Raw genomic sequence first — 26,835 nt, 5'->3', positions numbered from 1 at the left:
GTGCATGTGAAGTTAAAAATATTACACTGACATTTTCCTTATCTTCTTAAAAACAGGGCAGATTTTTGAAGACACTTGTCGTAGCCTTGCTGGGGATTTAAAGTGAGGATGAAGGGTTTGCTTACAACAAAAGGTGGGAGGCCAAACAGTGATCCGATTTGAATGTGAGTTGAATGTGTTGTTTCAGAGAGGGGGAGCGTTTCATTCTTAGAAAACAGAGTAGAGTTGGGATTAAAGACAAAAAGAGGAAAATCAATTTTATTGTATGACAGTATGTTAAACTATGATCATGTAGTTTAACAATTTTAATAGAATATTTGTAAATTATTATCATTATTATTATTATTATAATAATAACTTTAGCATCTTTGCGCGGAACCCCCCACGCGCCAGCCACCACACAGAGCTCGAGGTTTGGTTTGAAAGTGACGTCACGGCCTGCTTTGCATGGCCGCCGATCTCGCGCCGTTGATTGGGTCGCTCGTGGGATTTAATCTGCATTTTCTTTTATGAGCTCCACGCTTCACCGTCAGTCTGCAGCTGGACTGCTCCGTCACCCCCGCCCTTCATCACCCTCCTCCTCCTCCTCCTCTCGGGTACATCCTTCGTAAAGCTGAGCCTCCCTCCCTGCCTGCCTCCCTGCCTGCCTGCCGCTGCTCAAACGTGGAGGGAAGGACACGGAGAGGGACGCACGCCGCTGACTCTGCGCGGCGTCTCTATTGTTAAGTCCGGTGAAATTTACGGCGCTGTCGACATATTTGGTGCGTGTGTGTGTGACATCTGTAGCCGCCGGTGCAGACAGAGGCGGAGGAACTGTTTGTTTCTCCGGGAGTCTTCAAGAAGAGAGGAGTCGACGACTGAAAGGTAACGGACGATTCTACCGCGAGCGAAATAATGAAAGTTTAGCCTCCTTTTGTCTTTGTGCTGCTTTGAGTTAGCACGTTTTTATTACTGAGACAACTTCGCCCTCACCTCCACTGTGAACGTGCCTCATGTTTTAAATGATCCGCGTTTGTTTGGTCTTCGTCTTTGTTGTGTGGAGTGGCTCGCTGTGTTGATGGATGTGTTAGCATGGCTTGGGCGGTGGTTTCAGCGTGTCTTTTTGCTCTCATGAAGATGTGTATTAGGGTGCAGCCTGCTACAGCACGCCGTGTTATTGGAATCAGATGGAGTTTATTGGACCATAGCTCCTTCTTGGAGCTGTCCCCGGCGAGCAGCGCTATTGTTTCTGTGAGGATGAACTGGGCCTTTTTGCTAAACAGCGGAGCGAGTTCAGCGTGTTTGTTCCCACAGACAAATGGCATTGTTAAAGCTCCAGTGGACGCTTAAAAACACACACACACAGAAAGTCTCAAAACAAGTGTGACCACTTACAGGTTTCCAAACAACATCAAGATGGTGCTGCAAAGGTTTCAACTTTTTTACTGGGTTGTTGGATCATTTGCACAAACTAAGAGACGTACAGGGTTTATATCTGGAGTCAGTTTGCAGTAACATGCGGTTTGTTTGTCTCTGCAGCTTATCTCCCTGTGCCTCCTTTTAAGCTCTGTTTTCATATCTCCATCACTGCACATGGAGTGATGTCATTCCAGACTTGGCAGAGCAAAGCAGACTATCAGACGGCACCATCCACAGATCTCAGTGATGGAGGGATGCTGTTTATCAGTCAGGTTTTGGCTGCAAGTCTACATTACGCAATCGCTGTGTTTTGGGATTGACTGGGAGAGACTGGTGGAGCTGGTAGGTGTCTTACTCCACATCCCTGCTCATCACCTGTGTGTGAAACCCAGGCGGTGCTTATTCTGTCTGGTAGGTTACATGTCTCTGCTGTTTTTTAAGGGTAGTTTTATAACCCTTAAGGGTTTTGTCTTGGTTTTTCTTAGAGCTAGCTGGTCATAATGTACTTTATCATTACAGGACTATCCAGATTCACCCTCCTGTTTCGTAATAATACATAAAATGTTTGATGTTACATTTCTGCATGTAACCTTCCAAAAAAGCTGGGGTCATAACTTTACAGTTCTGTAGAAGATATCTGGAATCCGCAGTAACTGGCCTTTAAGGTCTTATGTTTATTCCAGATTGAGCCAATGAACTGCGACACAGCTGTGTTTTCATTTTGCAGAGCTACTTCCTATTTGTTCACCTCTGTTTCCATTTCCTCTTCCCGAAGGCCAAAGCAAACCAGAAGAGGAGCTCAAAATAGTTTAAGCACATCCCTTAACCTTAAGAAATCCTTAAGGGATTGTATTGAAAGTGAACACCGCATGTAGGGAAAGTTATGCCTTTTTAAAATCTGTTCTACGCCTCCCTTTTTTTCCTTGATGGTTGAGTTTCTGCTGCAAGTTCAAGTTCACTCTGCTCCTTTTTTACTGCCTTGTGAACTTCAAGGCTTTTTTTTATGGCTCAAGCAGGGCTGTGGTACCTAATGACACAGTTGTTGGGCAGCACAGTTGTTGTTTATTTCAGGCATGACGGACCGTGAGAAATGCAGGTGGTTGACATTACATGTGTGCAACATGCGTGACTGCATGGCAGCTTTAAAATGGGTGTCCTACACCCGACTTGTGTTTCCACAGAAATGCCTTCACCACAGTGAAAACTGAATTCACATGAATAACTGTTGAGCATTGTTAGGTGTGAGCAGGTAAATGAAAGATGTCACCTGCTGTCTCAAGTGTTCTCAAGTATTCAGCTTAGCATGCCGTCATTTGCATCAGTGCAACGGCTGTGAGAGGATATGCTTATAGATGTTGGGGTCAAAAGTTCAAATCTATTTTCCTTCATGATCCCACACTGAGAGATCAGCAATGTCTCTATGCCTTGTCAACATTTATCCAAGCTTTAGTTTTTTTTTTCATTATTGGAACAAATTTCAAAGCCAAAAGTGGAAAAGAGGGTCAGTCATCCAGTTCAACCATAAAACTGCCAATTATTTTTTTCTAAGTCACTTGTCAGAGTACCAAACCAAAAATCAGGGCTGGATAATGGAAATCACAACCACTGCAAACTGCAGAGCATTTGCATCTGTTTGCAAGTTAGCCGGTTTTAGCCTGCAACCAGTGTCGGTCTCAGTCCCACGCCCATGGAAATACAATCCAAACTCTGCTCTGCTGCATCTGTTGGGGTTGAACTCTTATTTCTCCGTCTACCCGTAAGGTTTGCTGCATATCTTCTGCATTCCTCTTGTCTTTTTCAGCTGTGGGGTGGTGAATCGGTGTGGAGCTGTAACTCTCGTCACTGTGGTTTAGAGGCTGGCACTCTTCTGCCCATTAGGATAAAGTGGTGGACGCTGGCGCTGCATTTTTAGGCCAACCGTCTGTCTGAGACTGTGAAGCTCGGCTCGGTGCACTGTAATTATTAAAAGAGTAATTCAGCACTTTAAAAGTCTGTTTGCTAGCTCACTTCAGTGGCCTTGAATGGCATCCCAAAGACACACTGTGCTGTTCCCTGCTTATATTAAAGTGCAGCACCTCTTTAACATCAATTATTTACGAAGCATATTTTCATTAGTGTTTTGAGTGTTTGTTGGTAATAAAATAAGGAACCATTACTGATGGCAAAACTGGTGACTGTGCATTTTAACCAAATTTAAATTATATACCTGTATGTACCTGCAACTATTAAAACTTTAATATAACCGCTATCTCCACTGAAGCATTCCTTTCATATTTGGATCTGTTTTAGTTATTGATCCAAGTCTGTCTGAGGTGAATCACAGTACCAGGAAGCATTATGGGTATGGGTGTGTGTTTGTTTGGGGCGGACTATTATCATCCTTTGCATCTTTATGTGTGTGTGTTTGGTAATTAGGCTGGGTATTTCACAGTTCTGGGGTGTGGCTGTAGGTTTGGATGGCTGACAGTGAAGCACGCAGGCGAGGTGCGGGATCAGTGTCCATCTGGCCTCAGCTCACCCTGCCCAGTCAGAGGCATGGTAACTGATCTGGCCCGCAGGCTCTCCAGCATTATATTGACTATCTGCCTGCCTGTCTATAGCGAGTTGGCTGGTGGACAAGGGAGTAGTCATTGGCTGGAATTAATGTGGCTGAACTGTTGTCAGCTCTGGCTTCTCTACAGCCGGCACTCCTTGACAGAATTGTTGAGTTAAAGTTGCAGGAAATGTTAAATGATTTCAACACATAGATTATGGTAGGTTAGATTATTGTGTGTAACTATAACACAGATGTGTGTGGGGACTATTGATTTAGCAACAACAGGATCAGGTGCTTTGTCATGTATTGAGTAGGTCACATGACATGTCGGTGTCATCCATGCTTCCCTCTTTCACCTTAGGCCTCTTTGATGTCCCTTGGGTCTTTTGGGTGAAGGTGCCATGCCAGCTGCTCCTCTGCCCTGTTGTACCAGTTAATCTTCTCAGCACCCACCCCCACTCTTCTCGGCACAGTGCCTGAGGGGGATATATAGGGGATACAGTGCAGACAATAGGACCTGTCTACACTCCCTCCCCCTATTAGTACCCTAATGTTAAAACCAGTACGCACGCTTGCTCTTAAGAGGGATGTAATTCTTGATGTAGTTGCTGTAAATTGTTAATCTAATCTGATTAAATCTCCACAAACACTGCATTCACTCCTTCCCTCCATGGATGGTTATACTACCCTACTGACTCGCAGCAGGGCCTGGCCATTTCTGTGCCATGTTTGGAACAGATTGTAACCCATTTCCTTGTGGCCTTTCAGATCAATGCACTGCCAGTAGCTCGGAGTCTATCTCGTTTTGACGGCCACTCCCTTGAAGGCTATCTGGCTTAGTCCACTTATCATATAGCCTCACTTAACCACCTGCTCCTAATGGCCGTATTGAAAAGCTTACAGTCACTTAGCGCATGTTAGTGTCCTGTATGGAATTGATTAGAATAAGCTCCCTGCTTTGCACCCAGCCCCCCTCGATGAAAGTGTTTTTTTCCCTCTTTGCTTGCAGCATTGACTGTGTCTTGCATCTTGTTAGTAGTTTTTTGTTTTATCTGCAATGGCAGGTTGCCACCAGCTTATTTATTTATATAATAAACATTTATATACTCTTGTGATGAAATATGAGCTTGTTGACACTTGCACATGACCTTATTTGGACAGATGAATAGAACTCAGTCAAGCAGAAACATCACTGTTGGTTAATGTGGTCCTTTGTCTACAGATAACAAGGGGCATCGGGTGCCATTTCTCTTCTTGATGGGTTTCTACAAGGAGTGAGGAGCCTCTGTTGGCAGCCCTGCCCGTCACACATACACATATATAGATTTAATCCAAAGCCATCAAGAGAGAGAAATGTTGAGGGAAGGTACTATTGAACAGCTTCTGTGATAGACAACTGAAGCATAAGAAAACATGAACAATAGATTCACAGCTATAGGATGCTCTTCAGATGGTGCATCTGTTTATTCTCATCATGTCATTTCTGTGGTCACTTAACTGATGGCAGCTTGTTGGTTACTCCCCCTAGTCTGCAAATTATATTTTTTTTCTGTACCTCTGCATTTGTGTAAAATGTGTTCAGCAGTTCTTTGTGTGATGCTTTTATGCTCATATATTATTAATATTGGAAATTTTTCATAACACTGCCTAAATAGGTAAAATGCATCAGAACAGAAGCAAATAATCCAGCATAAATCAGCAGCACACAGGCCACAAAATCCTTAATATTTTTTTTTTGTTCATTCCTTGTTGATATACCTGTGGAATTGGTAGTTATGGGTTTATACAACATTTAGAATAGATACAATCTAGGTGATGAATTTACAGGTTTAAGTCCAGATAGAATGTGTAGTGTTGCGAAGAGCGGTGTTGTGATTTTACTGAAGAGACCCACACAGCATGTGTTTTGTTTTAGTGAGACATTAATGTGAGAAAGAATGCTGCTGTCCTCTAATCCCTCCACCCTCAATGTCCCAAAAGAAATGGGGCGGTGTGTGTGTGTGTGTGTTTGTGTGTTGCTTGTCTTGTTGTGGAGCCTGCTGAGGAATGCATCGTGTGATTAGTGGGTGTTGTAATGTAAACAGTAATCTCTGGTTTCCTCAGCTTGGACATGTCACATCTATGAGGTAGAACAGGTGATCTAACACTGGGTTACTGCATGTGACTAAGGCTTATGATATACTCTACTACTTGAGTTGGCTAGAACAGTCCGTTTTGGCCGGGACTTTTCATACCTCACCAGAAACGTATGTGCAGAACTCCTCATCCACCCACTGGAGGCGCACACACACTCGCAGGTTTTGAAGACGTTTTGCTGCTAAACAACGGCAGATATGCGAACATGTTTAAAGCAGAGAAGGATTTGTTGCTACTATTTGCGATATCACAGTTTTGCGTGTATGCTTGTAGCATGACATTAAACAACCGGTCTGGCAGATGGTATTGTTTGACCTGTGTGGATTTAGTGCTAGAGAAGAAGCTTTTCCACTTGTCTGCATTCACTTAGCCCACTCCAAAATTCTGACCAATCACAAAACAATAGTTCTCCGACACTACCAAGGAAATAAAGTTCGGCTGTGTGTTGAGAACAAGCTGCGAGCTACTTGTACATGCAGAAGATGGCACAAATAGGCATCAGACGCAGCAACAGTGTAACTTCCTTTGTAGCATAAAGAGATACCCTTTTACCCTTTTTCTACTCTGACAATTCCTATTTTTAGCAGCAAAAATCCAATTAAAATAATCCCAATTTTTAAAAGTAATCTGTACTCTGAAGCTGTTTTTACACGCTCAAGGCTTACATGAACTCTGCCTCTCCTGTTGACTTGCTCTGAGAATTGTGTGTTTTGTTCCTGCAGCAGATTGAGTCTCTCTTTTTCCCTTTCCCCCTGTGTCACTCTGTATGTGTGTGAACTAAACACTCACTTGGTGATACAGCAGAAACAGCACTACCTTGTATGGTCAGATAGATGCCTGAATTTATGCACACAGCCTCATGTTGGTTCGAGTCGGTTTTTACAAGGATTTTCTTTCAGTTTAATGACTATAGGCTTTCTTGTACATTCTGATGGTTTAAGCAGTGAATTGAGTGCATCTGAGCAGTCTTCTGCAGATTTTGTTGTTGATGGTGAAGTTTGAGGTGAGGAAAACGCCGCCTTCTGCAAACACAATTAGACTTCCACTTAGACTTCCACCCTGTTCCTGTTGGCCCTTTCATTCGTGCCACACACAGGTCCACACTCAAACTGAATATGGCCTGTGTTTTCTTACTATGTCAGACATGCCTCTGCCTTAGGCACTTATCAGAGGAAGGTCAATGACCAAACTGACCTGTTATTTGTAAACTTTGACATTGCCTCACTGTCTGTTGAACGCTCCCAGGCTGGTAACAAAGTTCAAGTTCATAAGGCCAAGGCTTAGTTTAGCTGTCTGAAGGTGTGGTCCAAGTAAGAATGAACAGATGAATCAAGTGTGTCTCTGTATTTGAAAGAATGCAGGATGTGGTGGGCCACTAAATTCCAGTTTTTGTGTCCATGTAAAGTTAAGCAAATGACTGTATGCACAACTTCATCCAACACATTTTTTACTTGTTCACACACTGCTCCATGATGCATGTACTGGTACACATTTATAGCACAGAAGCATTCATTGATGTCCTGCCGACACTTCAACTCCATCACAACCAGCTGTCACTTTGTAGCCTTGAGGAGTGTTGAGGAAGTCAGAGGGGTTGGAATGCAGTTGGGTTGGATTTGCCCTTGATACCTTTGCTGTTCCTTTAGGCATTCACTTTCTAACATAAGTAATCTTGAAGGAGCTGCAGTGATGACATGAATTTTAAAGTAAATTCTCTAATTCTATGCACATTTGCAATGTAATGATCAACATTTTACATTGCTCTGACTTTCTATTGAATAGTTTCCCAGGTGATGGTGCCCCAAGTGGGTGTTATTATCAGGCAAAAATCTAGAATGTTTGTTTTACTCTCACATGTGGAAGTAGTAAATCCTCACAACTGTGCAGCTGGAGCACGTGTTTGTTTTGTGTTTAAGAATTTGAATAATTATCAAAAAAGTCATAGTGTGACTGTCTAAAATAGGTTCTCAGTTGGTTTCTGTTTGCATTTTTCTACAGTTTATCAACATTGTCAGTCCTATATCTCTCCATTTGTATTGTATTTTGGCTGTTTTTGTGGTTGCAGCATTGTGATAACTGTCAGGCATAAATCTACAGATGACGCTTAGCTTTAGCATCAATATCAATAGAACGCTTCACCACATCCTCCAGCAGTTTGTGCAGTGCATTCCAAACCCCTGCCATGCTCTCAACATGGCCTAAATCCCTCACTGCTTGTATTAAACACCGTATTAGAAGTGACCCATTTTTTTTTTTCCCAACACCACTTCTGAAGTCTGGACAAGTAGGGGGGAGATGGGGCACGACAGATGTAATTAAACTGCCTGGAGACAGATGCTGGGTGTAAGATTTATTGACACATGAGGCCATATTTCTGATAGTATTGGAATGTAAACACCACAGGGGCTACGGCATTCTCTTGCTGTCTCAACAGACTCCCTTTTGCACAGTTACAATGTAATGACTACATAGTATTTTTACTCTTTTTTTTTTTTAGTTGTAATGTGTTGTCATGCAGTCATTATTCCATGCATCTGATTTGGAGATTTGAATAAGCGTTTTCCCAGTGACATGTATCTGAAGAATGTTGGCAACATTTTTCTGATGGATATTAAAACAAAGGCCAGCAGAGCAGCCTTTTTGTAATTCAGTAAAACTTTTTCATTTATCCATGCGTGCCTGTGTGCATTTATTTATTTAATGATCTATTCACTTCCCTCTGTGCTACGTCACATGGTGTCAGCTGGTCAGAGATGATGGGTTTTAGTTTTAAGGGGTCATCACATAAGGAATGTGATTCATGCTGCTGTCTGCTAAGCCCCTGGCATTTAGTACGGTAGCTGGACTGGCAGAACTGTGCTGTGTATGGCACCGGTCCGGCTATGGTCTTTCGTTTTTACTAGCCACCTCCTTTATTATTAAAAAAAGATGGGGGGAGGGGCATTTATTGACAAGAAGGGTCTTGTACTCGCACATTATCAGATTAATCCTAATGTAAAGCTTGATGTCTTTTTTCTGTGCAACCAAAGGAGAAGAAGCAAAAACTTGTATCCAGACTTCTATTTTTCAACAACTCACTCAAATGATAGGACATAATTACTTACAAAAGATGTGGGGGATTTTAGCACTGGTGTAGAGTCTGAGGTCTGAAATAAACTGGCTGAACAGGTTTTTCCAGAATTGGTAACAAATGGTCCATTTATCCACCTAATTGCATTTGAGTTTTTTTGGTGTCAATTACTTGGACTAACTGAGGAAACTGTGTCCTAATCTTTAGGTGAGAAGAGAAAACTCTTTTCTAAAAGTTGTGAATATATCAGGTGGAGCTAAATACAAATGTGCTCTAATTAAACATATTTATGCACTTAATGGCAAAAGTTCTGATAGTATTGGGTATTGGTTGGAGAGCACTGTGGTGAGATGGTTACAGGAATCGATCTGTGGGTGTAAAAGATGATTGTGGAAATAATGGATCCTGGAACTGTCCTCTCATAGGCACAAGAAAGGAATAGTTATGAGTTCAGTATCCATATGACCCTACTGTTACTTATCCTCTCCACATCACCCTTTGCGTCCTTCTTCCTGTTCTTCAGTGTCTCTCAACACAACAAATCAGAGGATGGCATGATAATTGCCTTAAGCTTCTGCTTAATAAATAAGTTGACAATGGCTGACAAATGGGACATTTGGTGCTTGTGTTTCACCTCCCTCTTCTCATCCTCTGTGTGAAGTCCTGCAATTGTAAAGCAATTGTCTTTCAGCATTCCCAAACAGCCTTTACCCCATTCAGTTTCAAGATGTCAGAAGCTATTTAGAGCAGTGAGTTTAAGACAGTCCGGTGATTCTTTTTATTGCAGTGTTTTAATATGAATTTCTCATGTGGGGGACTAATACAGAATTATGTTATCTCGTAGTAATTTGATTTAGTTTATTTTGGTTTGCGGCGTTAAGTTGTGGTGCATTATTGTTATGATAGTTCTGTGTTTAGATGGTGGAGTAGTCAGTGCAGAGTAGAGAGATTGTAGAGAAAAGATTTGCTGGCATCTTCCACTGTTCACTTCCTGTTCTTTCAAACTCCCCCAAATTCCACAGAGGCCCCTCACCATACATGGTGTTTCCTTTGGGTAACAGGGACACGTTTATCTTTTGACTTTATGATAATACAGCATTGTTCAATTCGGCACCTAAAACTTAAACTAAAAGAAAAAAATATATATTCTAAACCAAACCTGGAGACTAATCTGTATTTTGATTTTCTTCCACAGGACCTTGAAGTGTGAGAGAAACTGGATACTCAAGACGACCTCTAAGCATACCTAATTTAAAAACAGTAAAGTGTGTGCCCACACCTTAGGAGAAGGGGATGAAACCTGATGGGGTTAACATGGAAACCACAGAGCCCATTGAAACTACAGCAGCAGCTGAACCCTCACCACAGGACAACACGACAGACCAGGGTCCATCTCAGCCAGTAGCAGTGGCAAATGATGCACCCGCTCAGGCTGCTGCAAAGACTAATGGCAGGCCAGGAGAATCAGAACCCAAAGTCAAACCAAACACTGCTGGAGCTAAAGTGCACTCCACAACAAAGTCTGCAGGGACTTCTGGATCCAGCTCACGGCCAGGTACTGGCCGCACAGGGAATGGTGTTTCTGCAGCTGCAGTCAAGAAGTCGGTGTCGTCATCCACAGCGAAGGCATCATTAGCTGGAGCTGTTCCTAAAAGACCGGTGGGCATAGCAGCAGTTTCCGGTATGGCCAAGAACCAAACAAGAGTGCCTGACAAGAAGTCTGTTGCAACTTCCAGGACTACCTCTGTTGTTGCGGTCACAGCAACAAATGGTACCAAACCAACCACAGGAAATGGCACTCCTAAGAGGAGACCAGCAGCTGAGACTGGAGCAAAACCCAAAACCTCAGGTGAGGCTGAGATTTAAGTGATGAAGGTCTCTACCTTTTTAGAGAACAATGTTGTTGTTTAAACCAGTCTTATTTTGTCTGATATCTGTGCATTATTTGTCTTTTCATTTTAGCAGCTGTTCCTGGTAGAACAGTGGCTTCTGCTGCTCCAAAAACCAGTACTTCAACCACAGCTAAAGTCGTCAGTAGTGCTACTTCAAGAACTACAAGGTATGGAACGCTATTAAACGGGCAACAGTTTGCTCCAGGGGTAAAAAAAACCATCTCTTTACTTTTGATAAAGCATGACCTAATATGCTTCTCTCTATCAGTCATACATTTTTTTTCTTTTTGAAAATCCCCCCACGAGTTGGATGTAAGGATGACTTTGTTTATCTTGATGTCCTGAAAAGGAGCAGTGAAGAAGGACGTCCATTGTGGTCCTGGGCCATTATTGAGTCAGATTTCATTTCAACTGTGAGTCATGTAAGCAGTTAAGATTCTGAGACAGAGGGCCTTAGCAGAGCCGCTGATACTGAAGAACTACCACTTTGTCCCAAACAGACCCCCTGGCAGAAACCAGACCCACCCCAGAGGGCAGAGGGCTGTTGACTTGGATCATAAACCCTTTCAGTCTGGGCTGGTGGTCTCAATAGAGATTGCTCTAGTTGGACTAAACAAGATTCTCTTCCAAACCTAATAATCAGTAAAAGGCGACACATGAGCTTTATTTACATTACAACCTCCAGACTTGATTAATGCAACAGTCATTGGTGTAAATGAAGTGATTGCTCTTAAAGTTTAGCTGGTCAGATCCATAATAAAGCAATCCAGCATCTTTCCACAGGACGTAATGCTTTGTGCTGAGAGACTTCATTAGATTCTGCCTTCCTCTTAATGCTCTTTTATTAAATCAAGGAAAAATGTGCTGAATCACCATTCTCTGAAGCAGCAGAAGGTCATTGTATTTTTATTTGTGTATTAGCTAATGTTATTATAAAACAAACTCAGAATCCCTTATTTTTAGTAAGATAACTGAACCTTTTTTGTTTAGTTGACGGATTACTTGGCTACATTGCAAAGTTTTCTAAAGATGCCTGGTGATGCCTCATTATTTATGATGATGTAACCCTGCTTTGGCTTCTTTCTCTGGGTGTCTTTTCTGTAAAGGTCACAATGATGAGCTTGCCCTGTCAGACCTAGTGATCTCCATGCAGCACTTTAAACACAACACAGTTCTGCATGTGTTAATAGATCAACATCCTAGAACCAAACAAGAATAAAGTCCAGGCATTAGCAGGCCTTCATGGGCCTCTCCTTATCCAGGAACAGAGATAATATAAGGAGGGGGTTTACAGAGAAGCAAGGAAGAATGACCACAGAAATGGTTTTTACAGATGGTGATGTGAATGTTCATCATATGTACTTAAGCAGACTGAGTGATGCATCTTCTGAAAAGGCATTCAGAGTGGCTGCTCTTGGTGTTCTCTACAGTGCGCCTGTGACAGGATGTGTACACAGAGAAGCTCATCCTCTGAATTAATTAGATGAGGCATTTTAACATGCAGGGGTCTGATTACAGTCCCACACCATCCTCATGTGATTGTTCCTGGAGACATGATATCAGGTACTCGGCTCCCAACAGGAAAACAACAGCAGGACTCCAGCTCTCTCACAAAATATTTTAGGCTGCAGTGTTGTAGAAATGGTGTGAACATCAGTCTGTGCTGGCTCTCTTGCAAAGTTGTGCAGCAACGCCAGCAAATCTTCTCTCAACTTAGTCATGATTGTGTGTGTGTGTGTGTGACAGCTCTAACCGTCCATAGCAACACAGGCAATAGAAGTTAATATTGTTGAAGGATTTGGCAAACCAGCCCATGGGATTATTTCGTTTCAACACAATAGCAGCAATACCTCTTTGTTATTCTCCCTCTACCATATTGTTATCATATTGCTGTGACAACGGCATTCATTGTTTGCCAAATGGTCACAAAGAAACCCACAGTAACAGGTGTAGATGGTATATCTTGCTAAGCCAAAGCAAACTGTATGTGTATCATGGATATTGGCACACAGACCAGCCAACAATCAGTTCTTGTCCACCCCACCTGGTCTTTGATTCTTCAATCTGCCTCTTCATCCATTTGTTTTTTGCCTTCTGTGCATGTGCAGTGCAGGGCATTTGGCCAGGATGTCACTAAAGTCTTTGAGTTTTTAAGTTTGACTGCACGTTCATCAATAAGCTGCATACAGACTACAAGAGTGCAACGAGAAAGAATAGCGATTTTTCTGCTTTTGTGTTGGTCGGCCTGAAGATAGTTAACATTCAAAGGGTCTCCATTAGAACCGAACAGAACTGCTGGTGCACATAACTTTAAGGTTCTCCAGTACTGATCCTAATTGAAAGTTAAATAAGCTCTAAAAGAGAATCACTCTGTATACTTCTCACTTCATTGTGTCATTCTGTTTATTTTTCTCTGCTTCATCTCCTGTTTTGTTCTGCACTCCCATTGGAGATAAAACTGTGTCATTTCTCCCCGACAGTCTTGGCAGGGAGCAGGATTACTCTCCTAACAGACTCATGGCATCTATCACAGTGACAGCGGGTGCCTAGGGCCTCATAAAAGCCAACACTGTCTGCCCAGCTATTGCTAGGCTGCACTTCATCTAAACTCTCCACTGAGCTGATTCAGGCCTTCACTATTTCTCATCACTGAGAACACTGAAGGGGACATAAGCCTGAAGAATGTTTGCTCCTCTCTAGGAGGAGTAAATCAGCTGGTTTTGGACAGCCTACAAGCCAAACAAGGTATGGTTAGGGTGCTCTTTTCCCTTTTGTTGTCTTTGAGGGGGGTGCTGGATTTATGAGAAGAAAAGGGCAGAGGAGTGTATATGTGTAGGATGAGCTTACTGACACAGGGTTAAAGTATACCTCTGGGCCAGATGCTCTCCTCTCTATTTGTCTCGATTAAAACAGAATAATTTACAGGAGTGGTTGTGCCAAAGAAGTCTTCCTCTCCTAGCTGGCTAGAAGGAACAAGAGAAGTAGATGAATGGTTGGGGTGGGTGTGGCTTCCACTAAGCTCCCATGGCTCATGTTTACTTTTTCAGTTTTGGCAAAACAGATGTTGCAGCTGCTTAGTAGGTTAATACCATGGGTGTGTTATTGCATCTGTCACAAACATTTGAGTATTGACTGCAAAGACAGACCATCATGTATCAGTGACTTGATCCCTATTTGACCTTTGCCTGTAAGAAGGCCTCATGTTTAGTCATTAAAATCACATAGATGGCTGTGTAGTGCCGCTCGCCTTCCTTTGGGCTGTGGTCTGTATTGATTTCAACCCTCTGTTAGCAGGAAATGTAATCCATATTAATACACCAACAACAGAAACACCAGCTACCACTCACAGGCAATGTGGAGAGCAGGCACTTGCAGCTCTGTCTTGTCCTTTCTGTGCTTTCCCTCTGGATCAAACCCTTATGAGTTATGACTCATCATTAAGCACTGGGGTTGTGTAAGGTTATATTGTGCCTGTGAACTCCCCTTGCCCTCTCTCTTCCCTTTTATTTCTCCCTCTAAATAACCTTAAAGACAAAGTCATTATCTCAGTTTTGTGTACCTTGATTTCTTCTATAATTGAGAGGTCCTGTCTGTTCATATTTTGCTTGCCGGAAGGATTAGAGATAGAAATGTCTTCAATAATTTAACTTTTTTTTTAAGTTCATCACTGTTTTGTACTGCTCAAACTTTCGGATCTCTGCCTCATTATGTATCTTCTGCTGCTTATCATTACGGAGCCTTTACTCTAGACAGAGGCCTAACACACTTCACATTACTACCCATTTTCCTATCTGATAGCAGCCAATTACAATACTTCGTAGCTTGACTCCAAGCCAGCAAAGCATTTGTCTGATCTTTGGAAACAAATGCTCATTGTAATGGTTATTGTAATGTGGGTGCGGCATCCGTCTGCAGGCATGCTATCCCACTGAATGTCTTCAAAGTCGTTTGTGTCTTTGCCAGTTCATATCTGCATCAACTACTCTATCAGCAGACAGTCACAAAGAATGGCAATTGTTGTAATTGGTGGAGAGACTACAAAATTCCTTAAGGTTTTTGTTTTCATCATACACATTGTTAATGTTTTACTGTTTTTTCCATTAAAAAGCGTAGAAAGGACTGCTGGTATCACTTGTGGCTGACCTTGTGGCTGTGCCCTTTCAACCAGCTGACTGGTTAACTTTAAAGTAGACTTTAAAGTAGTGCATCGACTGTCAAGGTCTTGATGAGGCAGAGGTATTAGTTGGCGATTTTTATACACTCTGTGTGTAAAAGATTCAAAAAAAAAAAAATCTTTTAGTGACAAACTCAAGTGGCAGTTAATATTATTCTCTTTTTTTCCCCTAATTCAACTCTGAATGACAAGCAAATGGATCTTCAGTGTTTTTTTGTATAAGTTGAAAGGCATAGTTGGCCTTATGCTTACATTAGCGGAGTAAACGATCAGTATTTGGAAAAAATGTTAAGGAAATGGGGTGAAGTGAACTGATAAATGTAACATCTATTGTGGGCCAAATAGTGTCTGGTCTGATGTAGTGGAAAGGAGTGAGTTGGGTGGAGGATAGACGGTTGGCTTGGTGTAGCTGCAGTTTGGTGTAAGTGGAGTAGTGCAGTAACACATTTGAGCTTGCCCCTCCAGACTGAGCAGTAGACTGGGGCCTGTTTCAGAAAGGAGGTGAATTGTATCAATTATTAAAGAAAACCTGCTCCCAGCCAGGTGATGTTTACAGACTCGGTTACCATGGTAACATACTCAGAGTTTAAGTTTCCTCACTTTCTAAAATGGCCTTGACTTACCCCCCCCTTTTGACCTGGATGACTTGAGAATCTTCATTGACATCTTGGTGTACCCTTCTTTCTTGGGTTTGACTCACTCACGTTTTAAAACGGTATGGGTGAAGTTTTTGTCTTTTCAGGCTAAACGCACTCAGTTTCCATTTAATCTGCTTTATGATTGATTGCAAGTCTGTTTAATTTCCTCCATCCCTACCTGCTGTGTGTTCTTAACCATTTACTCCCAGTCCTTTTTATCTTTTGCTGTCTATTGCCTCATTATTTCCATAAAGTCATCCATGTATCTTTGTTTTTTCTTTGACATCTTCATGATGATGTTGTTACGCCCTGCTCCACCTATGGGTAATTGGTGGAAAATGAAGTGGGTGTCATTATGTGGCTGTAGATGGAAGATGCTGTTAATGTGCCTTCAGAGTAAAATTGCTTTTGTGGTTCACATTAGCAGGTCATTTATTTGTTTATTTATGTGTGCAGAGGTGGAACATCACAGTTCCTGTTTCAGAGTACATTGTGAGTCATGTGAACATGTTTTCTTTTCTGTCTTTACCTCCAGGCCTCCTACAGGTCCCTCAACATCCCGAGCTGCAACCTCTACGTCCAGGCCAACCACAGCAACTACTAAGCCCTCCACCACTACAACTGTCAAAACAGCTGTTGCTAAAGTTAATACTGCACCATCTACTGGCAAGACTACAGCAGCACAGCCTCCTAAAACATCTGCTGCTTTTAAGAAAGGTGAGAACATCTTTTCCTCACCTGAATATGCCCTTCTCAAACCATGTGGATCGGAATAGTATAAACACACCTGTAATTTGCAGTATGACAAAATGATAAAAAAGCAAATATTTTAATTGTGTCAACAATCAGTTAACAATCAGTTAACAATCAGCACTTTTCCTGAATAGGGGATTTTAAGCTGCAGTAACTTTTGATTGAGGAAAATGTTATCTTTTTTATCCCAGATGTCAGTCGACCACCCTCTGCTGCAGTGGCCAAGAAACCTGCAGCAGCTGCAGCAGCTACAGCATCATCAGCTGCAATTAAAAAACCTGACCCCTCTAAACCCATAGCCACTGTTAAGCTCAACTCAGCCTCCAAATCTTCCACAACAACGAAGACAGTAGATGCCAAGGTGACACAGCCCAAACCTCAACAGCCTGCAAAACCCACTACCACAAAGATGCCTGTAGCTGCTGTACACTTCCGCGCAATTAACAAACCTCCCCTTGCCCGTACACAACCTGCATCTCCGGCCAATAAACTTGGGAATAACAGCACCTCTAAAACAAATCGTGGAACCAGACCCACTCAGGCTGTCCCACCTTTCACTGCTGCCAAGAAGACAGAAGTTTCAAACAGTACCAAGCCAGCGGCTGGGACTGGGACAGCGGCAGCGGCGCTAGCAGAAACACAAGCAGCGTCTACAGTGACCTTACCGCAAGAATCGGTCCCTGTTGCCTCTGCACCAAAGGAGGTCCCTCCTCCAGTCTCGGCCATTGATACCATACATGAGGCTGCATCTCAGGAGGCACATCAAAGCAGTGAAGTGGCTGCCTCTCCTCAACCAACTTTACCACAAACATCTCCACCCAATGAACAGTTAGGGAATAGTGCTCCCTTATTAACAACACAGGAGCAGATACCTGTGCAGCCTGTTTTACCACCAGTGGATTCCCCACCAAATCTATCAGAAGAGACTCCTTACATGTTAACAGAGCCAACCCCTCCAACATCTACAGCCCTCCCAGCACCTTCCTCAAATGCCATCCCTCAAATAATCCCTCCGACCAATCTAAATGAGGAGGAAGAGGAAGAGGACAGGGAGGGAAGCCAGCTGGTTTCTGTGTCTGAGATGAGTGGAACCACACAGCCCACAGAGGAGTCTCGGCCTGGTTCGGCTGGGCCAATGGGGTCTGCTTGGAGAGCTGGAGGTGCTCTGCTCTCTGAGCTCGACTCTGAGGAGGTGAGTGGTAGCCAGCAGGGTGCATCTGAACTAAGTGCCCCTGGTGTACTGGAGGGCACAGAGAGCATGGATGATCTGGGAGATGGCAGTCTCAAAGGAGCCATTGACATGGAAGGAGCCTCAGCAGGTTCACCTGACTTTGAAAAGGTTCCTGACATACCAGTTAATGACTTTGATGAGGACGAAGATGACGATGAAGATGAAAATGACCGGGTATGTGACATGGATGTTGGTTCAGAGAGAGTGGACGAACCACAGAGACCCAGGCATGACAATGATGTGGATGAAGATGAGGATGATGATGTGGAGATGGCAAGTGAGGGAGTGACAGAGAGTGGACTCGAAAGCTATGGGAATGCAGATGAGGATGACTTTGCTGAGGATGAACGGCTGGATAATTTGAACCGAGTAGCCCAGCCACCACCTGCGCCACCAGCATTGCCCTCTGCTCCAGCTGCTCAGTGGGACCAACCAAACCCCTTTCCTGATCCCTGGGCAGGACTTCTCCAGCCACAGCAGGTTCTTGACCCCATACAGGTGGAAGGAGCAGCTGCAGCAAGCCCCTTGGCCGACCCCTGGCAAGCAGACTCTGAGACCCCAATTGAGACCCCAGCCCAACCCTGGCTAGAACAAGGATGTCCTCCCTTTGTGCCTGAAGATCATTATCACTCCATTGTTAGAAGTGAGCCTCAAAATCTAGATGTCCAAATGGCCATTGATCAATCCAGCCCAGCTCCAATGCAGACCCTTGCCCCAGCTCCTGTCTCTGCCCCTGGGATGTCTCTGTCAAGCACCCTGAGCAGTGAAACCAGTACACCTGAGGAACTGGGTGAACCCAGTCGAGACGGAAAGCTCCAGCCTCAAGCTGCACAAGCCCCAGTGTTTTCCTCCCAGCCTGACCTGGACCTGGGTATCCATTTAGAAAGAGGAGATGAGGAGGGAGAGGAGGAGGCAGAGCCAGAGACTCTGCCTGCTGATGAGGTCCTGGGAGGCCCTACAACTGCCCCCACTTCCAGTCCGTCCTCATCCTCAGTAACAGAAGATGAGGCCAGCGACACAGAGGGTGAGGCTCAGTTGGATGATTCCTTGGGGAGTCCAGCAGTCATCATTTTTGACACAGAGCCTCCTGCCAAATGTTGCCTGTCCACTGTGGAAGAGAGAGAGGAGGCTGAGATGGAGGAGATGCAGGGCGGCACAGGGGAAGACACCACTCCACCCTCTGCTACCTCGTTGGCGTCTTATGGCTTTGACACCATGACCACAGCTTCAAACTCCAATGCCCAGTCCACAGGAGAGTGCTGCATCAGGAGTCCTGGCATCTTCTCTTTGGAGGAGTTGTCTGAAGAGGCCAAGGAGCCCAACCTTGTCCCACAGCCTCCAGCATGTCTTGCAGAGCCACAGTACATTGACTGTGGGAAGCAGGAAATGAAGTCAGCAGAGCATGTTGATGAGAATGTGGCTGGGTTAGAGGAAACTCCAACTCCTTCATCAACTCTGCAGCAACCAGAGGAAATCCCAGACGACATCCAGACTCCCTATTATTCTGCTATCTGTGAAAAGACTGAGGACTCTTTAGCAGGTAACGTATAGCTCATCATTACCCTAACAAGTCCAAATAATGCCCATAACTGCCTCTGGCCCAGGCCCACAACATCAGTACTTGTCAGTCTTTGTCCTGAAATCTCTGGGGGTGGACTTAACAAAGCTAAACTTAAAAAAAAAAAAAAAAAAAAAAAAACAGAGAGCAAAAAAGGGAAGAAATTTAAAAAAAAGAAAGAAAAAAAGAGGACAGCAGTGGCAATTTCCTCTGATATAACATTTCATTTATGAGTATATGGCTTCAACTCCTGTATGTGCAATAGCTACATCTATTTACTCCTGTGTGTGAGCGTGCTTGGTTTTTTGGGCTCAATTTTATTTAACACAGAACTATGTGGTTGCTCTGAACTGGCATGGACATGTCTGTTTAGAGGTTAAAACAGAAAAGAAATGTGGATTCAATTGTTTAACATGTTTCCATGTGTATTTATCCTTGTACTTTTTACTGAACTAATGACTAAAAATGCATTTTGATTGTATATTCATGTTTGACTTCACTCTCCTACTCAACACAGGCTACTTTTCTCATCCCCAGTATTCTTGCACTTTACATTGTCTTTGCTTTTGTTTATCCATCTTTTGGAGTAATGAACCTTAAAACTTTAATAAAGATTAGATTTTTACCATCATATACTCTCTCACCGTACAGTTTTATTGAAAAAGAAAGTACAAATGGATTATAAAGCTGGGTAACTTTTCTACACTGTGATCCACACAACACCACTGGTATCTACTTCAGTGCTTTACCAGTGGCTCAGCATGACCTACAGAAAGTTGCATCAAGTTCATTTAGGTCAAGTTATGGCCTTTTCTTTGAAACATGGACACAATGAGACCTGAATGTCTGCCACAACTTGACCATCCACTCCACTCGACAATCTCCTCCAGCAGATAAGAAGTTTGATATTTCCTCCTGTGTCGGAAAGACGGAATCAACCCTGCTCAGTGTTCCACTGCTGTAATTTCCCTCCAGTTCACTGTGGGTGTTTTCTTAGCTCTTCTCTCCTGCCTTTTTTGGCATTTTGCTGCACTGTATTAATGTTAACAAAGCTTATGCATGCCACTGTTGCATAATGAATTATTTTCATCTCATTATTTTGGATTGGTGTGTTCTGGATCAGCTGGGCTAGCTGGGTAGCTTGGCTCTAGGACTTTGGAGGTTAGTGTAATGTCTAGCCTTAACTTCTAAAACCAAGCTATTCTTTTAGTTTCTTGTGCCGCTGGATGTCTGTAAATGCATGGAGAGCGTTTTGCATGTATCACTGGTTGACTAACTATAAACTCCATTCACGGGTGATGACTGTTTTTAAGCTTGCAATGAGCTTTTCCGTGGTTGTTTATGTCATCATAGTTGGTAGTGATTGCATATACAGGAAGTTTGGCTGCTTATTTTGCACTTAAACCTTTAATTTTTCCTGGGTGTCATTTTTTAAAATATTTCAAAAGAAACTACCATAAGTATGCATTTTTGCTCTCTGCACAAATCTCCCAACCCTTAGACCCATTCACCACCCCCAGTCACCTCACCATGGGTCATTTTTTTCTGGCCTCTGAATACAGATACTACAAATACCTGCTGGTCACTTTGGTGCTGTAGAATAATGGCAGAAATTTGGGCTTGGCTTCACACTGCTTTCACTATTTCCTTTAGCAAGTATAAGCCTCTGTTGGCTTTTCCTTTCCCTGTAAAGCACTGGTACTCACACTGCACTTCTGTCACTGTCCTGCTGCCTGTGACCTCTGTTCTATAAACTTTTGCTGCTGTAATCTTCCTTCCCACTTCCTCTCACATACAGGCTTCACTGCATTACCGCATCCTCACCGGCGTGATCACCCGACATACCCCAGAACCTACTGCGACATCGTCAAACCTCACGTTACTGCTGCAACACCTCCCAAGCTGACCTGTGCTGATCTGCCACCCAGGAGCCCTGGGCAGCAGGCCCTGAGCCCACAGCTCCGCAGGCTGGAGCAACACCAGAGACAACTGCTGGAGCTGCAGCAACGTAGGGAGCAACAGACCAGGCCGCTGGAGGAGGCAGAACAGGAGAGGAAGAGGAGGGAGGAAGAGGAGCAGAGGAAGAAGAAGGATGAAGCTGAAGAAGAAATAAAGAGGAATAAGGAGGAGGAGGAGAAGATGAAGAAGCAGGCAGAGGCAATAAGGACGGAAGAGGAGGAAAAACTGAGGAAAGAGGAAGAGGACCTCAGACAGAGGAGAGATCTGGAACTGCAGTTGCAGCAGCAACAACAGGAGCTGAAGCAAAGACAGCAAATAATGCAGTGGCAGCAAGAGCTGCAGCAGTGCAGTAAGGGTCAGACTGTGGTGCTGTCCCCATCCTCCGGCCTCTGCACCATCTACGAAGCCCTAGAGAACAGTGAAGATGAGGCTGAAGGTGACGAAGATGAAATAAAGGAGCTGCAGTCCAGTAAAGACAGAGAAGAATCATATCAGGAGATGGGTGAGAACTGTGAAAGGGTGGTGTCGGATGAAGACAAACATCCAGACTCTTCATTGTCTGACAGTCCCGCTCCTCTTTCAGACTCCCGCCCATCATCCAGCAACCCTTCTCAGGATGGGGACAGTAGGTCCTCCCCTTGCCCTCCTCAGTCTCCAGAACAGCCTCCTCCTCTGGACCTGGACTGGGGGAAGAAAGTGGACATAGTCCAGCAGCTAATCAATCAGACCCTGATGCTCAATAGAGACTGTTGCTCCTCTCTGCTGGTGCTCCCAGGGGGTGCAGGAGGAACACTGAGCCCCCTGGAAAGCAGCCTTTGGCCCAGCATACTGCCTCCACTCACCCCTCCCTCTGCCACCGTCACCTCTGTCAGCAGTTTCTCCCCTGAGGCCACTGGCAGTGCGCCACAGGGAGAGTGGACAGTGGTGGAGCTGGAGACTCATCACTGAGGGATGCCAGTGTGTGACATCACTCACACTTTAACACTACTGCAGACTTAAACCTCTACAACACTGGCACATGCACACGTACATGGGAATTAATGTTTCCTGTACTTTTACTGTGAACAATATTAACCTAAAAAAACATCTCCAAAGACTGAGGTAAATGTTTGAGCTGGGTTATAAAACACAAACACTCAAATGGTGAAGTTAAAAATAAGCACATGATGGGATTTCAAAATGGTAAATTATTATTTACCTAAGCCAGTTACATTCATAGATATGGTGCTGTAGATATGTTATCCCCAACCATTGATCTACTTTAAGTCACGGAGAGGCTGCAACAAGAGGATTTGTTTCCCGTTTCCCCTTCACCCTTATTGACCTAATAAATCTACCTACCAGGGCTTTTACTGACACTTTGGTTAAGATGGATTAAACCTGTGATGAGGGGCTGCAAATGTACACTGAATGTTGTAATATTGATAATGAGAAGAACATTATGAAGATGGTTGAGTCATGTTTGCACCTTATAATTAATTGAACAGTGAGTCAGTGTAGCACCTCAATCAAACATCAGAGGAAAAAAAGTAGCACTGTCCAGAGAGATAATGTAATTTTTACAGTCTATGATTTTAACCTCTTGTCACTCTGGCAGGAGGCTGGTTAATGATTTGACAGAAACAAAAGAGCATGTTCATGAGCTGTAGCAATCAAGCTGAGGGGCAACGGTAACTGTGGGAATGAGTCGTACATAAAGAAAAATATGCTGTACCTTTTAAAGAAAGGCACACGTTGAAAAGCTTGTGACCTACTGCTATTTCTACTACTACTGTGATAACAAGCACAGCACAGATACTAAAGCTTGGTACTGACTGTTTCACCAAGCGAGTATGTTGTTTATTGATGCAAAAAAAAGGGATTTTCTTCCTCTGATTGGGATTCTCAGGCAGTAACGCACATCTCACCTGCCACTCAAACACAGAAATTCAAGTAAACAAACGCAACATGACACTACAGACTGTAACTCTTTGTCACCGTACACTGGATACCCCACACTACTGTAAACACACACTTTACAGAGGACCATATCTCACACACCTGAGACCACACGGTCACTGACAGAATGTTCTGATGCTACTGAGTGACAGACTGCTGAATCTTTGTGCCACGTGTGGCCACATCCACACACTGACGGTGCCAAATGGCCACTATTAATGTGAGTCAACTGTTCCTCATCTGTACACCTTTTAATTGAAGCCATACCTATATATGTTTACAAGCATTCTCATCACCTTATTTAAACATGAGAATACACAGGATGTCTTAATATTAAATTGTAATTCCAAGCATTCTATAAGGTTGCACTGAAAATCTAAGTCAAAGTCTCTCTCTCTCTCTCTTTTTAAACAGCTGATTAATGTAATTTATTTGCAGATTAGAGCTAGATTAGAAATGATCTCAGTCCAAGTTGTTCGGAGCTCTTTACCAAAGGTCAATACAAAGTGGAATTGGCTTCTCTCTTCAAAGCACTGGAGTCAGGCACCAATTTTGGTGCCTGATGAAGATTTTAAAAAGAGAGGGAGTGCAGGGTGGGGTGGTGCTTGATATCAGGTTATTGGGCATTAGCTGTGTGTTGAAACTGCTGAACGTGTCTTGCTGGTAGTAAATGTTCCTGCCTGTGCTGTCTGTGTGGATCCTGTGTGTGTCAGTGTTGTTTAAGGTGGCCATACTGAACATCTAAATGAGGGATAATTTTAGGCTGTTTTTAATCTAATCAAAGGAATCTCTGCTGACACTGACTTGACCCTCATGTTCACTGTGAGTCTGCTGTCTTTAGTCTGTTCTTGGCCTGCTGCTTGGTGCCCTGTAGCATTACGACTGAATTCTGGTTTTAAATTGAAGAGATTTCACAGCCTTTGCAGTCACCAGGAGTGGCTGAAAACATCCAGTATATGTATGTTTGTTCCTCCTGGCAGGATACATTATCTTTGTAAATCATGTCTGTGTAGTGTTTGTGAGTCTTTGTGGGTTAAAGACTGATCACTGTAATGAAGGGAAACTCCACTTTACTTTTGTACTTCAGAGTTTTAGAGTTATAGTAGCTGTTTAAGAGTTCTATATAGATTTTTATGAATTAGAAAAATGAAGGATATTGACTGTAAATTGTAGTTTTTACTCTAAGTAAAATGCCTTCCTCTGTGTCTAGTCGTGTGAACTGATGAGCCAAATGGGTGATAAACTGAACACAGTTGGCTGAGTGAACAAGTCACCTCTGTTACTTGGGCTCGAAGTCATTAAATCGTTAACTTAGATTTTAATTTATTGAAAATAAATTGAGGCCCATGTGTTCTCATTTAAATGTGTTTGTTCAAATGAAGTAAATGGGGCAGTCTGACTCGAGGCCCAAATCACGGCAGCTTGTTCGAAAGTTTTCCTCATTTGTTCTGACTTTATCTGTGATTGTGTGTAATTATTTCAACACAATGTTTCTGTAAATAAAATGTTTTTAATAACATGCCTTTACTTTCTTAAAACACAACAAATTTGTATAAAATTTAGTCTTTTTTAAACTTACAATATGAACAAGTTAACCATAGAAAATGTACAAAAACTTTCTGAAAACACTTTTTCAAGCAAACATTTCAGTCATGTGCTTTAGGTTAACACTTTGTAAACCAGATGTTCAACTTTAAACTCACACATCTGCCTGATAACTAGACTCTGTCTCTAGCCTGTGTGAATCAAACATGCAGTATAACCTTATATTAGTCTGTAGTCATGTGACATCAGCAGCTGCTGCAGGTAGTCTGTAGCATTACAGCAGGAGGGCTCATCACTGCCCAGAATCAGAAGCTTGTGATAGGTGGCCAGAGGGACCTCACATGTGATCCTGGGACAAACACACAAATACAGAGTAAAGGTTGTAGCTCACATGTAATGAGCTGGTACTGAAGAGGGAGAACTTGGCCTACCAGTCACATATATCCTCCGTGTCAGGGTCCACCTGCACCCACCGACCGATGGACCACATCCTCACCGGGTTAACAGGAGAGACTCCTTGGCAATCTTCATTCACATCTGTGAGCTCATTGGGGATGTCCTCGTAGCAAAGGAAGTAACTTGAAAGATTTACATAAGAAAACAAAGGTTTCAATGAATATGAATAACCAACATGGAGATAGTACTGTAACCTCCACACTCACTACTCAGTGTCTGCCTCCCCTGCCTGCTCTCCATCAACTTGGATCCGCTCCACATTCCAGCGCATGCGTTTATATAGTACAGTGTTGTCTCGGGCCATGTACTGTGTTGGCTTACAGTACCGGAAAATGGTCACCCTCAGTTGGTTGAAGTGACACTGCCCGATGCAGAAGTGAGACACACTATAAATGCACAAGGAGGTTGGAGAAAGTTACACTTCTTTGTGAAGACTCACTGCATTAAGCTTACAAAAATGAAAAAAGGGCAGTAGTCGGGAAATTTTACAGTAGGGGCAAGCAGAATGATACAATTATAGAACAAACATGTATTATTGTGTTGGGTTGTGTACCTGTCCGGATCGGCCTCATCTAGACAGAGAAGATCGTAATTGGCAAAGGTCAACACCATCTGCTCCAACCTGTCACACAGCTGCTGAGAGAAGTCCAACAGCTGCACACATGTACACACAGTAGCAGATGTCAGCAACTAATCTAAAGGCTCGACCACACAGAGTTAATATGTTAAAACTGTTATTTGTTGTGTTAAATAAAGTTATACCATAATTTATAACACTCTTTACCATTGTGCGGCTGGCGCTGGGCAGGTTGGTGTCCTTTACCATGGTGCTCCTAGCGGTTGATTCCAGGTGGTTAAAATAAGGCTGACAAGTGTACAGGAAGCTTCGCACTGCAGCAGCAAGAGCCTCTCTGTCTGTATGGCTTTGTCAACAGACCAGGAAAACAATAAGAAACATTCCTGGGTGAAATCACCACAGCAGACTAACCAGGAACCTACCTACTGACAAGGCGGTCCTGCAGTTTATTAGCTTTGCTCATGAGAAAGTTGAACTGCAGCTGGATGAACTCGAGGCTCTTCTCCAGCCCTCTACTATCCAGGCAACTGCATTGCACACATTCACCACACACTGGCGCCAGCGCAACATCGGCCAACAGCAACAGCGGATTCGCCTCTGAAAGTGATGATAATGAAATCAAATATAAACAATATATAATAAAAGAAGGAAATTACAATTGTAGCCCACGATATCCAAATAAAAGTAACATCTGTGGTGCCATAAGCATTTCAGAAGTATGAGCCAGGAAAACGTGGGTAAATTGAATTATTTTTCTAAAACTAACATCAAATATGAATTACAGACTTGCGCAGTACAAGTCAGAAATTAGAACCGATATTTTATCATTTCAGGACATTAAATACACCTCCTTGTTCTTCGTTTTGCAGACTCCCTGTGTAGTCTGAGTCCCCCTGCAGTAAGTCTCCAAACCCATGTTCGTCTAAAGGTGAATTGCTGAGTTGGACCTCATCCTGAGCTTCCAAACCTGCCAT

At 43.3% G+C, this 26,835-nt stretch overlaps 2 protein-coding genes across 3 annotated transcripts; one reads left to right on the top strand and one right to left on the bottom strand.

The window, feature by feature from the left end:
- Positions 1–532: 532 nt before the first annotated feature.
- prr36a (proline rich 36a) lies at positions 533–24,686 on the top strand. Of its 2 annotated transcripts, none has more exons than XM_028407963.1 (6): positions 533–864; positions 10,336–10,989; positions 11,106–11,199; positions 16,380–16,561; positions 16,789–19,368; positions 21,185–24,686. In XM_028407963.1, the coding sequence occupies exons 2-6, from the start codon at positions 10,434–10,436 to the stop codon at positions 22,291–22,293; spliced, it is 4,521 nt and encodes a 1,506-aa protein (XP_028263764.1). In that variant the 5' UTR covers positions 533–864; positions 10,336–10,433; the 3' UTR covers positions 22,294–24,686. The 2 variants fall into 2 exon arrangements, with proteins under 2 accessions (XP_028263764.1, XP_028263756.1); XM_028407955.1 differs by having other exon boundaries at positions 11,103–11,199.
- Positions 24,687–25,047: 361 nt separating this feature from the next.
- Positions 25,048–26,835, bottom strand: LOC114451660 (UPF0575 protein C19orf67 homolog). The gene is made up of 7 exons (XM_028430485.1): positions 26,709–26,835; positions 26,284–26,458; positions 26,069–26,207; positions 25,838–25,938; positions 25,491–25,670; positions 25,260–25,406; positions 25,048–25,177 (listed from the first exon to the last, which is right to left on the bottom strand). Exons 1-7 carry the CDS (start codon positions 26,833–26,835, stop codon positions 25,048–25,050), a joined length of 999 nt encoding a protein of 332 aa, XP_028286286.1.

The sequence above is a fragment of the Parambassis ranga genome, chromosome 1, assembly GCF_900634625.1.
Source record: "Parambassis ranga chromosome 1, fParRan2.1, whole genome shotgun sequence".
Lineage (NCBI taxonomy): Eukaryota > Metazoa > Chordata > Actinopteri > Ambassidae > Parambassis > Parambassis ranga.
This window is presented reverse-complemented; position numbering and strand designations above follow the sequence as displayed.